Source organism: Rhinolophus hipposideros, assembly GCF_964194185.1.
Source record: "Rhinolophus hipposideros genome assembly, chromosome: 6".
Lineage (NCBI taxonomy): Eukaryota > Metazoa > Chordata > Mammalia > Chiroptera > Rhinolophidae > Rhinolophus > Rhinolophus hipposideros.
Window position 1 is genome coordinate 22,935,247 of NC_138052.1, and position 16,081 is coordinate 22,951,327.

At 33.4% G+C, this 16,081-nt stretch overlaps 1 protein-coding gene across 7 annotated transcripts in view; it reads right to left on the reverse strand.

Annotated features, from left to right (window-relative positions):
- LRP1B (LDL receptor related protein 1B) overlaps window positions 1–16,081 on the reverse strand; it is a 1,877,633-nt gene that overhangs the window by 1,020,501 nt on the left and 841,051 nt on the right. For all 7 annotated transcript variants that reach the window (XM_081051911.1, XM_081051912.1, XM_081051910.1 and 4 more), the window contains exons 4-5: window positions 6,077–6,196; window positions 803–931 (exon numbers count right to left, since the gene is read on the reverse strand). In XM_081051911.1, coding sequence (XP_080908037.1) covers window positions 803–931; window positions 6,077–6,196 — 249 coding nt within the window. The remainder of the gene's footprint in view (window positions 1–802; window positions 932–6,076; window positions 6,197–16,081) is intronic.

The window sequence follows — 16,081 nt, forward strand, 5'->3', positions numbered from 1 at the left end:
TAGTGCTACAGAAAAAATAAAACTGGAAATCATATAGGTATGTGCAATTAAATACAAATGGGAAATAAGATGATGATGGAGAGGGTATACACCATTAAATAGAATGGTCAGAGAATGTCCTTCTGAATGTTGACATTTTAGCCAAGACTTGAATGATAAGAAAATGAATATCATGGGAAAAGCACTACAGACAGATAAAACAGCAACTGGAAAGACATCAAGGCAAGATCAGTACAGTTGAAGAAGGACCAGGAAAGCAGTGTGACCAGCATGTGATGAAAGGAGAGCAGTAGGAAATAAGATGGGAAAGGGAATTGGTACCAGACCTTAGGTCCTTACAGGTCCTGTGAAGAGTTTGAATTGTATTATCAAGCTGAGTGAAAGTTATTGGGAGATTGTTAAGGAAGAGAGTAGCATGATCTGGTTTATATTTTAGCAGATAACTTAACTATTATGTGGAGTATGAATTTTGAAGGGGAAACACAAACTCATAGGAACCAGTTAGGAATCTATTGTATTGGCCAGGAGAGAGATGTGTAATTCAAATCAATCAATCAATCAATTTCTTTTTCCTAATCTGAAACTTCCTATAATGGAAGGTATAATAACCAATGACAACTAAAATAACTGCTAAGTATTTCTAAGTATGGGTCAATGTATTAAATGAAACAGAAATCTCTTTCTTCAATGTCCATATTGTTTTCCTACATTTCTAATGAAAAGGAACTGAAAAAAGGAAATAGGAAAAGACAAAAGAATGATAACTTACCTTTCTGGAAGGACAAGAAAGATGATAACTTACCATTTTTGGCTTTGCAAGATCTGTTGTCTGGCTGCATTACGTAGCCCTCCACACAACTGCAAGCATAGGATCCATGTGTATTTCTGCAGGTCTGGCTGCATGTACCATAAATAGCACATTCATCTTGATCTAAAAGGAAAATTGGCATCATTTCTAAGCAGATTTATTGTTGGGCATTTTTTTTTTCTCCTTGAAGACAACATTTATTTTCATATGTTTGAAATAGACTATTGTTTTAAAAAAGAAGAGCCAACTCCAATAAGAGTTTTCAAAATCACACTAAGTGAAATAATAAAATTCAAAACTCTGCTAATTCATTGTTTCTTTGATAGTTATAGAAACACAAGATTAAATTTAATATCAAAAATTTTTAAGAAGGTTTTTTTACATCTTTATTGGGCAATCTAGAGCTTCTTGGATGTTTTTGCAGAGGTATACAATTGACTCCAAAGAGTATTTGTTGCATAATTTTAGTGTTTATGACACTGACTTTTTCACTATTTTAACAAATAATTAATCTACTAACATGGTTTTCAATGAACAGATTTAATAAGAGGTCTGAGCCAGGCTATGCAAACTACTCTCACTAAATCAAAAAGAAGAAACTATTAAGCACTTGTCAAGAAGAGAAATTTAATCCTAATTAAACTTTATTTTAATATCTATGGTCCTCCTTATACTCCTCTCCTTTCTCTCTCTATAATTCTTTCCTGCAGCAACTTATTTAATCTCTATAAACAGCAGGTACTTAATGATTCTTAACCAACCAGGCGAACAAACAAAAGAAAATTCTGTCAGCTAATAATTTAGACTAATATGTATATTTAATCTGCTCTGTGTACCAACCACTATACGAATCCCTGAAGAAACCAAAATTGATAAAACATGGTTCCTACCCTTAAGTGAAACAAGCCTAGTGAAATATAATTTTGGTTCTATAGATTTCCTCATAATAGAGTCATACTCTAGTTATGATAGAGACAGAGAAATGAGTGAAACTTTGTGGAGTTAGAGGGAGAATGTTAGGTGAAGGCTACATATTGATCTAAATTTAAAAGATAATTTAGATTTCCTCAAACTGAATAAAAAGGTATGAGATGTAAAGGGGCATTCCATTTTAACAAAATACCATGTGAAAAGACCTTGGGATGACATAGTGTGGATTTCAAAGAAGTGTAAGGAATCAAGTGAATAAGGGTGTATAAGTATTCACAGATAACACTGAGAAAGTAGTTTTAGGGCCAACTAATTTAGTTATTTGTATGCTAAATTAAAGGGCTATATATTACCCATAGGCACTGGGAAGCGTTAATTAGATAATTTACATGATCAACTTTGCATTTTAAAACTAAAGAAACATGACAAATGGATTGCTGAATGTAGAAAAGAGATCTTGGATTGTATTTTGAAGTCCTTTTTAAAGTAAGTCAGTTGCAGTGGAAGTGGAGGAAAAGGAATGGACTCAAATGTTTAAGAAATAGACAACATGTGAAGATTGGATACGATGGAAGTGAATGAAGGTACAATTTTATATAAAGTGTAGATTTGAATATAGATGTCATGGTAGGAAAAATAAGTTTGGTTTGGATGTATTAAATTTAAGAACTCTGTAGGGAATTTTTGATTAAATGATTAACAAGTAGTTGGAGATATGAGACTGCTAAAATGAGTGAGAAGTGTCTTGGAGTATTTGGGAGTCAGTAGCTTATGGATAGTATATTAGAAAGAAAAAAAAAACAAAATGAAATAGCAGAAGGTTAGATAGGTACCACACAGAGAAAAACGGGAAATGAGAAAAGCTTTTCTAGAGCAAAATACTGCAGGGCACCAATATGAAAAGAGCAGGCAAGAAAGATAAGTCAACGAGCCTCCTTTCAAGGAGAGCTTATGAGAAATCTAAAGAGTTAAGAAAGGAAATAATTTCAAGACTATCAAAGTGTTCAAAAGTTATATTCAATGAAGAAGTCCAGTAAAATAAATGTTGAAATTGTCATTTGGTTTTGGATGTTAGGACAGTGGTGTACTAACCTTGGTGTAGTGGAAAAACAATATTGCCATAAATGATAGGTGGATGTTTTAACTGGAATGTGATTTTGTTTTATTCAGTCCCTAAATGAAATATACAAACTTTGGCCTACTAATGGAGTTTGGTGATTGGAGCTTCGGAATACTGAATTTGAAGAGAACTTGGGACTCTTGGAAACAATTTTTAAGGAATGGGGTAAGGAAATAGACAAAAAATGGAAGATGAGTCCTCAGTTTCTGGCACTGAGTTTTTAAACACTTGTAGTTTTTTTGAACAATAGGAGTGTCCTTTGTTATTTATAAAGAGGCCCTTTGGAATATAATGAGTCACCTGAATGTGATGACTCAGGGTGGCACTACTAGATAATGTCAGGATCAGGGATAGCCACCAGAAAGACAAAACAAGAACTCTTAGCCCCACCCTCTGACACCTCAGCACCCAAGTTAAGAAAGGCATTTGCTAAAAAAAAGCAAAACGATTACCGAGAAGCAAAGGGGCAATTTTAATTGGAAAACTATGCATTTTTATGGCATTAATTTGCAATTTTCTCAGGTTTCTTTAGCTTTATATAACAGTCTGCATTCTTGGATGGCTTGTTTGAAGTAAGTAGCTTTGGGAATAGAAAGAACAGTGTTTGAAGGTAAGACTATAATGATAATGAAATAAATTAAATCTTATATTTGGTAAAGTCCAGTCCTTAATGGCAGAAATGATTCTCATCTACTTTCATAGATGTTTCAACTTGAATATTATTGGTTCTTCTTGTTTTACTGATATCATTATGCTATCCAGGAGAGCAATATAATTAATGATTTCTTTTGTTCTTTCTCCTTAGCCAGAATGCACTGCTATAACACTGATATAACACCACAAAATTGGCAGCAACGGATTAGGCATGTCATTACTTGTAATGCTGCCTTCTTTCTCCCTTTAAGGACAGAAAATATCCTGGAAATATTGTTTCATGAAAGAATAAAAGTTAATAAGACTTGGCTATTCAGGAACGCAGAGAAAATAAAAGGAGCTCCTCTTCCACTGGTGACCTTCCATAATGATTGTTGTGTAATCCCTTCCTTATATTCAACAAAGTAAATTGATCATGGTGATTTTTATGAATTTAATTAAGAGATTCAGGAGAAAAGATCCATACAATATGTGATGAAAATCCTGACTCCTGTAAGAGTCAGGTATGCCAAAAGGATAAGAAGGATGCAGTATAGCTGTATTACCCTACATTGTGTGAATGACAAGTACTATTTTGAAATAAAAATTGTAGGTATGTCCAGAGGTACTATTCACATTTGGCTGACTTTTGTTATTATAAGGAGTGTAGGGTTGCCAGATCCTCTTTATTTTATTTATGTATTTTTTTTAAAATCTGATGCTTAGTGTGCAATCTTCTGATTTGTATGTGTTGGTTTAAAACGATGTGAGTTAAATAAATATAACAGCTTGGTACCCATATAGTCAGATTATTCAGCCTCTGTGTCTGATAGACATTTAATAATAAATGTTTCTATAACATTTGTATGATGCAGAAAAAAAATGACAAACTAAAAATTCAAGGCCCAAATATTCATTAAAAAGCAAAGAGCGGGCCAGCCCGGTGGCTCAGGTGGTCGGAGCACCGTGCTCCTAACACCAAGGCCATTGGTTTGATTCCCACATGGATCAGTAAACTGCACCCTCTACAGCGAAGATTGTGAACAATAGCTCTCCCTGCAGCTGGGCTGTCCTGAGCAGCCAGAGGTTGGCTTGAGCTGCTGTGGGCTTCCGCCCACTGCTGTGTACTGCTGTGGGTTGCAGTGTGCTGCCATGAGTGTCCGGCAGCGAGTGTGAACAGCCTAGCAGCTGACCGGCGACTGACTGCCTTGGGAAGGGTGGGGGGAGGGCTCAAAGCTTATAATACCAGCATGGGTCAGGGAGCTGTGTCCTACACAACTAGACTGAGAAACAATGGCTTGAACCAGAGTGGGGGGGGGACAGAAGAAGGGGGCAAAAGCAAAAAAAAAAAAAAAAAAAAAAGAAAAGCAAACAGCCTCAGATTAAGAATTAATGGGCTCTGAAGACCCGAGTTCTATTACCGAGAAGATGTGTGGTCTTAAATAAGTATCATGGTATCACTTTTGTCGTTAGGATTTTGAACCATACTCTCTCTGAGGGCTCTTCCAAATTTAAGATTCTGTTTTAAGGTACAAGTGGTGATATTAGAGCAAAGCTTTAAACTAATCATCAAAGCACCAATTTCTTTGGAAAATATTCCATTTATCAGTGGCTCTGGCAATGAGGGTATTCCTCAATTTTATACATATTAATAGATTTTATATTTTATGTTTTTATATATAGATTATAAATACAATATTAGATAAAATAATGTATAGTTTATATTGTGGATATATTTATATATATACACACACACATCTGTAAATATACAGAGGGTGTCAAAAATGTTATCTCTATATAACTGTGCACAATTTAAGAAACAAAAAAAAATACTAAAATTGCTATACTCAATATATGACGATAACAAAAAATGAATACAAGTCTTGTTTGATTTCTGCAATTACAAGAAGTGCTCAAAGTAGTTACCATCAGCACCCAGACACTTCTGATTATGGCAAACAACTGCTTAAGCTATGTTGACCAAAGTGTCCACTTGTATACTTTTTTGGTACCCCTGGTGTGTGTGCGTATGTGTGTGTGTGTATACATATGAAGAAGTAACCTAGAATTGTTCAGTATTACACTTTGAAGTCATTTCAGAAAGTAAATATTTGCTTTAGAGTACTCACAAAAGCAAGAATTAATGCATTTCTAAAAAGTGTAAATATTTTTTTTTATGTCCATTATTGGTTTTGGTAAAATGCTAATTGTCAGAATTACTGATGTAAAAATTGTAAAGAAAATTATGTGATTACATATTTTAAAGGGGTATAGGCACAAGATACTTAGGAAGTTAAAATAATTATTCTAATGTATTAATTATTGATCAAATCGCTTGCCATTGTTGACATTTCTCATGTTTGACATTATCACAATATGAATTGAAAATTGATTGGTATAAATGCACATCTGTATCATTTATATTTGTGGTTTGGGAGAGTGGCGATTTTTAAATATCAGGGGAAAATTTAATATAAACACTGTGTGGAGCACATTGGAGGTACTCGAAAGATCTTCATTCAATTTCTGTTCACTAAGCCTCTGTAAAAGAAAAGAATTTGAACAGAGTTACATTTCACACTTACCTTTACATCTTCTCCCATCTTCTTTAACTTCAAATCCATCCTCACAGTAACATCTTGTACTATTTCTGAACGTTGCACATTTATACTGACAATTCAACTGCTGGCAACTGGGTAACAGTTCTGTTGAGAAAAACAAAAATATTATCTCTTTGTAACTGCGCACACATATATGGTGTTTAAATTTAAATATTGTAATATGTACTCAGAGTCTAATAGTAATTATATAGTTTTCATTGCTATTCTCCAAAGTTTCTGTGATTGGTCAAACAGTATGCATTCCCTTTAAAATATATTACTTTGCATTTGTTTGAAGTATTGTTAATAAAGTTTGTGTCAATCTGTTCGGGCTTTCGCTTTTTAGTTTACGATGTATGTTCAAAGTCACAAATCCTTTCAAATTCTGGTAAATTAAATTATTTCAAAAGGAACAATGTCAAGTCAGTGCTTGACTTCACCATATGCCTTTCTACCTGACACATCAATTGATTTTTCTCTCTTTTGAAGTCTTGTTTTAATTTACCAATCCCTGTGTAACCTTCATAGCAATCAATGTGAATATATTTGATTTCAATAATTTATCTTTTGTTGGTTGCAAAATATTACACAAATAGTGGACATAATATATTTCATTATATTTGAACTCTTTCAGAGCAAATACATCATTCAAGCAAAAGTTAGCAAGCCCTCAAAGCAAATTAGGATTCAGTATGATAAATGCATGAAACAGATATGGAGTGACCGGAGTATATTCTATGCACTGATAATTTCTAACAGGAACAAGATTTGCTAAATTTGAAAAATTTATGGATAGAATGCACGACTGATTTTGCTGAAAATAATATTAACAAATTTTTATAATTCCCCCTCTCCCCAAATACACACCAGGGAGAAAAATAACAGTTTTAAAGATTAAAACACAGTGATTTAAAATATGTTAATATTTGCCACAGTTTAGTTGTTGCTTCAGAAAATTATAAACTATAATAAAATTAATCAAAAGTCCAATGTGGAAAATAATAGATAGAACATTCCAAACTGAAAATTTGGAATTTTACTGAAAAATTAATTATATGTAATGCTTTCTTAGCCCAATTACTTTTCAACTCTTTCATGTAACTATTTCACACATCTTCTCTTTTTAAAACTCCAAATCTCCTTCCTAATGTTCACTCACATATGATAATCTTGCTTCCTACTTCTCTGAGAAAACTGAAGCAATCAAGAGATTCTATGTTTCATATTTATTCATCTCTGCATATTCTTGTCCTCCTTACTTTTCAAATGTGGCTGAACTCATAATCAAAATTCCCAACCCCAACTCCTGTGCACATATCCCATCCCCTCTCACATAGTCAAGGATATCACTTCAACTATTCTCTACCTCCTAAAATAATCATTTCTTTTTTAAAAAAACTTACATTAGAACAAACTAGAGCTCCCGTCTTTTTTTAATCAACTAACTTTTCCTGATACACAGTCATGCCCTTTTATTTAAATATTGCCTATGGCTGCTTTTACACTATAAAGGCATAGCAGACTAGTTGCCTCAAAACCTATAGCCCAAGAAGCCTAAAATATTTACGATAGCCATTTGCAGAAAGTTTTCTGACCCTTTTACTAGCTCATTCTCAGCACCAAACATGCTCTTATTTTCTCCAACTTAAAAACAAAGAACCTTGACCTCACTGACCCTACTATTCTCCGCTGCCCAATTCCTCTTTATAACAAAACACACACACAAAAAGAAACTATCCATACCCACTGTCTCTCTCTTCCCCTTTGTTTCTATCTTAAACCCAATTCATCAAGATTTCCCAAACATTGCTCCATAGAAATTGCGCATGTAAGTATCTCTCGTGACCTTAGTGTTGAAAAGTACAATAGTCTTTTCTCAGTCCTCATCTTAATTATCTATGGTATCAGCAGCAGTAGACAGGTAGACACTCCTTCCGGATACAGATTCATCCCTTTGCTTCCAGGGCTCCTTACACTTGGCTTTCCTCCTATTTCATAGCCTCCTCTCCAGGGTCTCTCCTCTTCTTGTCAGTTTCCTAAGATTGGAGTGCCCTGGGGAAGCAACTGTGGTCTTTTTCTTTTCTCTATCAATATGCTACCAGCAAACACATCGAGTAGCATGGCTTCTCCTCTAACTAGAACACAACAGCTGGACAATAATTTTAAAACTAGTTGTGTCCTCTTCAACTTTTAACTGCTCTGATTGCAATCAGTGCTTCAGATTACAGTTCATTTTCCTTGAAAAACCTGGAATAATTTGTTTCCTTGATACAAATTTAACCGATATACAAATCAATTATATCTGATTTGGGGGTTTAAATTTGGGGTCAGTGCTAATTATATGCTACTATAAATGTTAATGTTTACATACTGTACAAAGACTAATAATCTGGTCTGTAATAATACATTATTAATAAAAACCATGAAATATATAGTTCTTTGGAAACTATGGCATTTCCACTTTGTATTATGATAGTTATTTACATTTTGGTTTTCCCCCACTGATATCTATAGGTACAAATTATAAATCTAATATACATCAAGTTCTTCAAATATGTAATATTGTTGAAACTCACAACAGTCAAACAGGTAGATATTATTGTAAGTTACATTTTATAGATGAGGAAACTGATGGTTGAATACTAACCCAAGATTATACAGCAAATATATGACAGAGCTAGCATTCAAAACAAGGTCATTCTGACTACAAAGACTATGTTCTAAATAATGTCTCTAATTCTCACTGTACAATCTGGTGACAGTTAAAACCATGGTGTATACACTTTTTTTTTGGTTTTTCTAGGCCTAGTAATGTGCTATAGAAATGGGAAGTGTTTCATAATTTTTATAGGATGAATGAATCAATAAATCAATAAAATAGCTTAACACTAGGATGAGGATTAACACTCTCAGGTGGCATTTCTACTTCATTAAATTAAACTAGGTCTTAAAGATAGTTCATTTGCATCGTCAAGGTGGGTAATTGAGTTGTCAAATCTTGTTTGATTACGGTGGAATCAATCCAAAATTGTCTCGCATATATATGCCACTTTATTTCAACATTGATTGAACACCTAGTCAATGGTAACACTCTGCTGGGGTTCCATAGATGCAAAATGGCTTTAAACAAATTAAATGAGTACGAGTGTGGAAGTGTGTGGGTTAAGTGGAAAGAACAATAGTGTTATACAACAGCTAAAATTCATAGAAGAAAAACAACAACATACATGCTAAATAAAAATACAAATGGCCTGAGCTTAAAGAAGGATTCATTCACCGATTAAAAATAGGGGTAAGGATCCAGAAAACAGCTGTGAAAGAAATTTAACTTATGCTAAAATTAAAAAAAAAAATAGAAAGAGTTAAGCAGACAAAATTTATAAGAGGCATCCCAGAAAAAGCAGACACTATAAGAAAATAAATTAAAAATACATGAAAACATACAAGAAGTACAGACAATGATAAATAAACTTGTGTGGCTAAACCATAGTGTACAATATGGTAGGAAATGGTACTAAAACTATTGTTTCAGACCAGGTCAAAATGAACTAATTCTTAGATTAAGTAGAATATCCTGTCCTGATAACAGGAGTCATTGCTAGTTATGGAGGACAGAAGTGATGTTCTCTGACTTACATTGTTTGAAGAGAAAAAGATGAGGGAAAAATAGTGAGGGAAGAACAGCCATCACATGGAGAGAAATGGCAAAGGCATAAATTAGGACTATGATTATTTAGATGAACACATGGCCAAAAACTTGGTAAAAATATTATTCAATGACCTTGAGTTAACAGTACCAACAAAATGAATTAAGAATAATAGGAGGACTGGAACTTTGTGGTGGGGGGATAATACATTTGCCTTTGACTAGCTGAAAATGTTGATGAGATAATACATAGGAGAAAGCTGAGAATCTGAGTCTAGCTAAGAAAAGAAATCTGCACTGGAGATGTAGATTTGAACGTCATAAATGTATCAGATGTGTGCAAAAGTAATTGAAGTTTTTGCAATTATTTTTAACATTTTAAACCCCAATTGCTTTTGCACCAACTTAATACAATTGGTAATTGCAGCTCAAAGAGGGAAGAATCATCCTTTATAAAGAACAGTTATTATAAAACTAAAACGCGGAGAACTTGCATATAGAAGTCTGTCAACAAGAGAGATGTTAACAAAGAAAACTGAGAAATAATCAAATATATAGATGAAAAAACCTAGAAAGCTTCACAAAACCTAAGGTAGAAGAACAGTTTATTGAAGTAAGCAGAGCCATAAATGTCAAATTCCTAGAGAAATATACTTGAACGAAGCCCTAACAATACACTGGGTTTACTAATAGGATCAATTAAGACCAGAGAGGACCAAGATTAATGTAGTAATGGATAGGGACAGAAAGAAGCAGCAGGAAAGTTTTCTCATAAAACAGACTGAAATATGTTATAGGATAAAGGGAACGGAGTTAGGGGTATTACCTAATTTACTTAGTCTATACCTTAAGGCATGCATATTAAGTCAGTACTTTAAATGTATTATTTTTTCCACTTAACCACTTAACCCAAATCCTTTTTGCCCCTGTATCAATCCAAAGTAAAAAATCCACGGCCTGTTGGTTCCATATTTCTGCCCTCTCCAATCCAATCCAATGTGTGTTGAAAAAAGTTAGCAACATGAGGGAAGCTATGAGGAGAACTGAGGCGAAATAAGAGAAAATGGGGAAAAGATGAGTACTAAAGGCCAGATTTCACACATGGTTTTGGATATTAGGTGGGAGTCTGGTGGTTGAAAATAGCAAAAGAAACAAGAGTAACTTAGCTGTTGGTTTATTGAATTTATCCAATATGAGAGTTTGTGTATGTGCAGAGAGGTGATAGGAAGACAATTAAACAGTATATGATACCAGGTGAAATGGTAAACATTGATTCTTTTAATAGATCATGAAGAACTATGAACTAATAACATGAAAAAATAAAATTTGGCTTGACTGTGAAAGCAATACTAATTACTGTAATGTTATCTATTTGAACTGCTTACCGTTTATGCTTAATTATGTGCAACACTATAATGATTATGTATGTAATTAAAAATGCATCAGATTAATTTTGTTGGAAAGCTTATTTGAGTAGAAAAGAAATTTTGTACTTGAATCACCGGTCTTTACAAAATGCTTTTTATGAAGCACGATCATTTTTTCATGCAACATTATCATTGGTTTGGATCTTAGACTGAAGTAGGAACACCACTAGTATTTAAGGGGAAGAAATATGCAAGTCATAATACAGATATGTAAACATAGTATCTAATTTGTATTCCTCAGCATTATCATAAAAGGAAAGTGTCTTTTTAAGAAAGGGACAGGAGCTATTATTTCAGGAATTAAATCTAATCCAATTGATGAAGACTCACTCCATTCTGTTATTTTTAAGGAATCTTTGGGTGTCTTTTTCAAAGTTGTACAGGGGAATATTATAAAAATGTGAGTATATCTTTTCTATCAAATGCAAGTTAGCAGTTTATAATTAGTGGGTAGTTTTGAGGCATCTAATTTTCTAAGCCATTCTTTAACTTAGAAATAGATTTAATAAATAGATTCCTCAATTTGTGTTACTAATAAGTAGTAAAAAGAATTTGAGGATAGGAAATTAATTCAGATTAAGTGTCATATCTCTTTCACCACTTTATTTTTTCTTTTTTCCTGTGTGCCGATAGCACACAGGTTAAGGCTTATTGTTAAGGCCTGGGACTCTAAAGCCAGAATACCTAGGCTCTAACCCTAGTTTTACTAATTTCAAGCTATGTGAGTGTGGTAAAGAATAGCTAATGTCCATCAATTCTGTTTCTTCTTCCTGGACACATGAAATGATGCCATTTCCCAGTTGGCTTGCTACTAGGTTGGAGACATATATCTGGGTTCTAGACAATGTAATATAGGCAAAATCAGTGCATGCCACTTTTTGAACTGGCCTCTAAAATGTTCTGTCAATCTTCCACTTTTTTCACTTGTCAGCCCTCTGAATGAAGGGAATCCGGTAGAAGACTTACAGGATCTTTGGGTAGAGGCCCCAAATCGAGGGAGCATGGAACAACACATGGGGAGCGTCCGCTGGACGTAACCCAACTTTGATGAGTAAAAATCTGGATTTCTGTTGCTTTAAACTCCTGGGTATCAGGACATGAGGATTGTTTGTGACATAATACCACGGTGATTGGTAAATGACTTAAACTCTTTATACCTATTTTTCCTTATTGCTAAAATGGAGATAATAATAGAAACTACCTCAAAGGGTTGTTATGAGGTTTAAATGAGGTAAGTCACAAATTTCTTAAAATATTGCCTGCCTTATGGTAACTCCTTTTATCATCCTTATTATTTTTATTATCACTGTACCATTTAAGCATAATCATCCATTCAGCACAACAGAATACATGTTGTCAATATTCTTATAATTTTCATACTCTTCAGGCAATTTGGAACTGTTTCTTTTCACAACAGAAAAGCTTTCTCTTTTGCTCTTTTAATCTTTGGGAGTTATATGGCATAGAGTTTTGCCCCCCAAATCACTTGTACAAATTTTTATGTTTTCCAGAGAAGATACTTTTTAGGTAAATGCTCATGAAACAGTTTACTTAATTGCAAAGTCCCCACCAAATATGGAAACAGTAATCATAGGAAATAAATATTGTTCTATACTGGCTAACTTGTTTCTGTAAAATATAAATATTACACTCTGAAGCAATAATTAATTTGCTGCATAAACATGGACTAATTAACAATGCAGGTAAGCAAATTTCACAAATACTTACAGTAGCATGTACAGTCTTTAGGGATTGTTACACTTTTTAACAGCATTGGGTTTAGAATACATTTCCATAAATGTATGCAGGTTTATCATCTAGGAAATGGACACAAATAAATTTTGCTAACCTGCCTCAGAGAGAAAACAGGACAGTAGAGAGTGGTGATCAGAAGTCAATAACCTGATTCCAACAATGACAAGATTCCAACAATTATAATAAGTACAAGTTTTGACTGGTAGGAGGTTTCTTCCCTCATCAATTTTGTTTACGTAAATATCTCTAAGCCACAGGCCCACTCTTTGTAATCTTGCATGTGTAGCCATCAATTTATCCATAGTGTAGTGAACAGCAATATGCTGGCAGCCTTTATGACCTATAATCAAACCATTCACATTGACTGCGTATTGGACTTAGCAGGATAGTGAGAACACAGCTACACAATTTTATTCATGTGCTTCTAGGTTATATGTTTCCCCCTGAGAGGAAATTAGAACTTGTTTAAACTCTTTGGAAATACAAAGAGATATAGGTACCTTTCTGAATACATGAGTTATTGAGACATTATTTTACAAAATGGGATGATGTTTCATTCTCAGTTTTAGTAATAAAATTACTCCTTGAATTTGGCTTATATGAAAGTGCTTTTTAACCAGGAACTATAATCTTAGTAATGAGGAAAAACATATTTTCACTGAGATAGCACGTTGGAAAGATAAGTATTTCACTCACTTTTTGTACTTGGATTGAAAATCTGATGCAACTGTTTACCATACCAGACAGTCCCTCTTGTCAGCAGGACATATGCTTGACATATTTAGAATGGTGATAATTTGTGTCACATCATTCATCCTCTCACCCCTGTTTCCTTGGCCTAGTAAAATGCAATCGTGAGCTGCCTTGCAGAGACTAGGATGTTGCTTCTGACCTCTAACATGAATTTCTTCGGAATTATTTGCTTAGTGCTAAACTACAACCTTGGCCTCAAAGTTTCAGTGTGTTCTCATATAGAAAGATATAACATTAAGGGAATGCTTTTCTAATGATTATTTTGGTCCCATTTTTATTATGGTATAATTTACATGTAGTAAAATTCATTCTTTTTAGTGTAGAGTTCAATGAGTTTAGAAAAATGCATATAGTTGTGTAACCAATACCATCATCAAACCTATAGAACAGGACAATTATCCCAAAATACTTTCCTGTGCCCTTCTGCGGTCAACTCCTTTCCCTACTGTCAGTTTTTGGTCACTGATCTGTTTTCTGTCTCAGTACCTTTGCCATTCCCAGCATGTTATATATACTGAATCATCCAGATGATAGCATCTTTTCTTAGCATACCATTGTTGAGATTCATCCATGCTATTTTATCGTTAGTTCTCTCCCTCATTTGATGAATAGTATTCCACTGTATGAGTATACTTCGGTTTGTTTATTCATTTCACAACTGATGGGTATTTGAGTTATTTCTAGTTTGGCTTTATTGTGAATAAAGTTGCTATAAACATTTACATAAAATTTTTGTGCAAATACAGGCTATAATTTCATTTGGATAAATATTGGAAGGTGTGCTTATATGGTAAAAGGATATTTTATTTTATAAGAAACTCTCAAACATTTTTCCAAAGTGTCTATACCACTTTGCATTCCCACTATTGATACGTAAATCTTTCAGCTACTTGGCCTTCTGCCCACCAGTAGTTATTATCAGCTTTTTATTTTATTTTAATTTTTAAGCCATTTTAATCAGTATGTAATGGTACCTGATTATAGTTTTAATTTGTATTTCCCAATGACTAATGGTATTCAGTATTTTTTCATGTGCTCATTTGTCAGTCATAAGGCACCTATGGTGAACTGACTGTCCGATTTTTTTGACCAATTTTTATTAGTTTTCTTTAATTGAGTTTTGAGAGGGAATATTATCTATCTGTCCATCTATCTATCTATCTATCTATCTATCTATCTATCTATCTATCTATCATGTATCTATCATTTATCTATAATATATGGTGTGATAAAAAATACAGTGAATGTTTAAATTAAAAAAAAAATATTACAGTAAAAGACACATTGCCATTAATCCCCCACAAAATACTCTCCCTCACTTGGAACAAACTTATCCCATCATTCTTGCCACTTTCTGAAACAGTTCTGAAAGTCGTCTTTCATGATTGTTTTCACTTGTGTTGTCGTGGCTACAAGTTTCTGGATACAAGTTTATTATGAGATATTTGATTTGTAAATATTTTCTCCCAGTCTGTACCTTCTCTTTTCACTTTTCATTAGTGCTTTTCAAATACTAGAATTACAAAGAAAAACATTTCTTAATTTTGATAAAATTTGATTTCTCGATATTCTCTGTTTTGTGTAAATCATGCTCAGGTGTTAAAGATAAGCAATTCTTACATAAGTCAATATCTCCTATGTTTCCATCTAAAAAGTTTATAAGTTTAGATTTTTGGTTTAGTTTGAGTTAGTTTTCTTATATAGTGTGAGATATGAATTAAAATTTATTTTTTTCTTTTTGCATTAAATGCTGAACTTTTCCAACACCATTTATTGAGCAAGACTAGCACTTCTCCATTGAATTAATTACCTTTGTATCTTGTTAAAAAACAATTATGGGTGCATCTCTGTACTCCTATGCTTCATTAAGCTGCATGTTTATCCTTTCTCCAATAGCACCTCATTTTGATATAATAAATTTTGAAATCTGATAGCATGAATTTTTATGCTAAGTTCTTGTTTTTTCAAGATTGCTTTACATTTTAGTTTCATTTCCATAAACATTTTAGAAATAGATTGTCAGTTTCTATGAGATCTGTCTAGGATTTTAAGTGGAATTATGTTAAATTTATAGATTTGGGAAGACTGTCATCTTAACACTATTAAGTCTCCAAATCTACAAACATGGTGTATATGGGATGATTTTTTTTTTTGGGGGGGAGCTTTTTTTCCCCGAGTTTCCAGCACATTCTGCTGGAGCAGCACGTTTTGCTGGAACATATATGTTCGCTTTATATCTAAGTATTTCATAGACTGAGTGTTTTTATATGCGCTATTGTTTATTTCAATTTCCTGTTGCACATTGATAGCATTTATAAATACAATTGATTCTTACATATTAACTGTGTATTCTATGACCTTGGTAAACTCACAAAAAGACACAAATTGTTAATATCAGCAAGGAAAGAG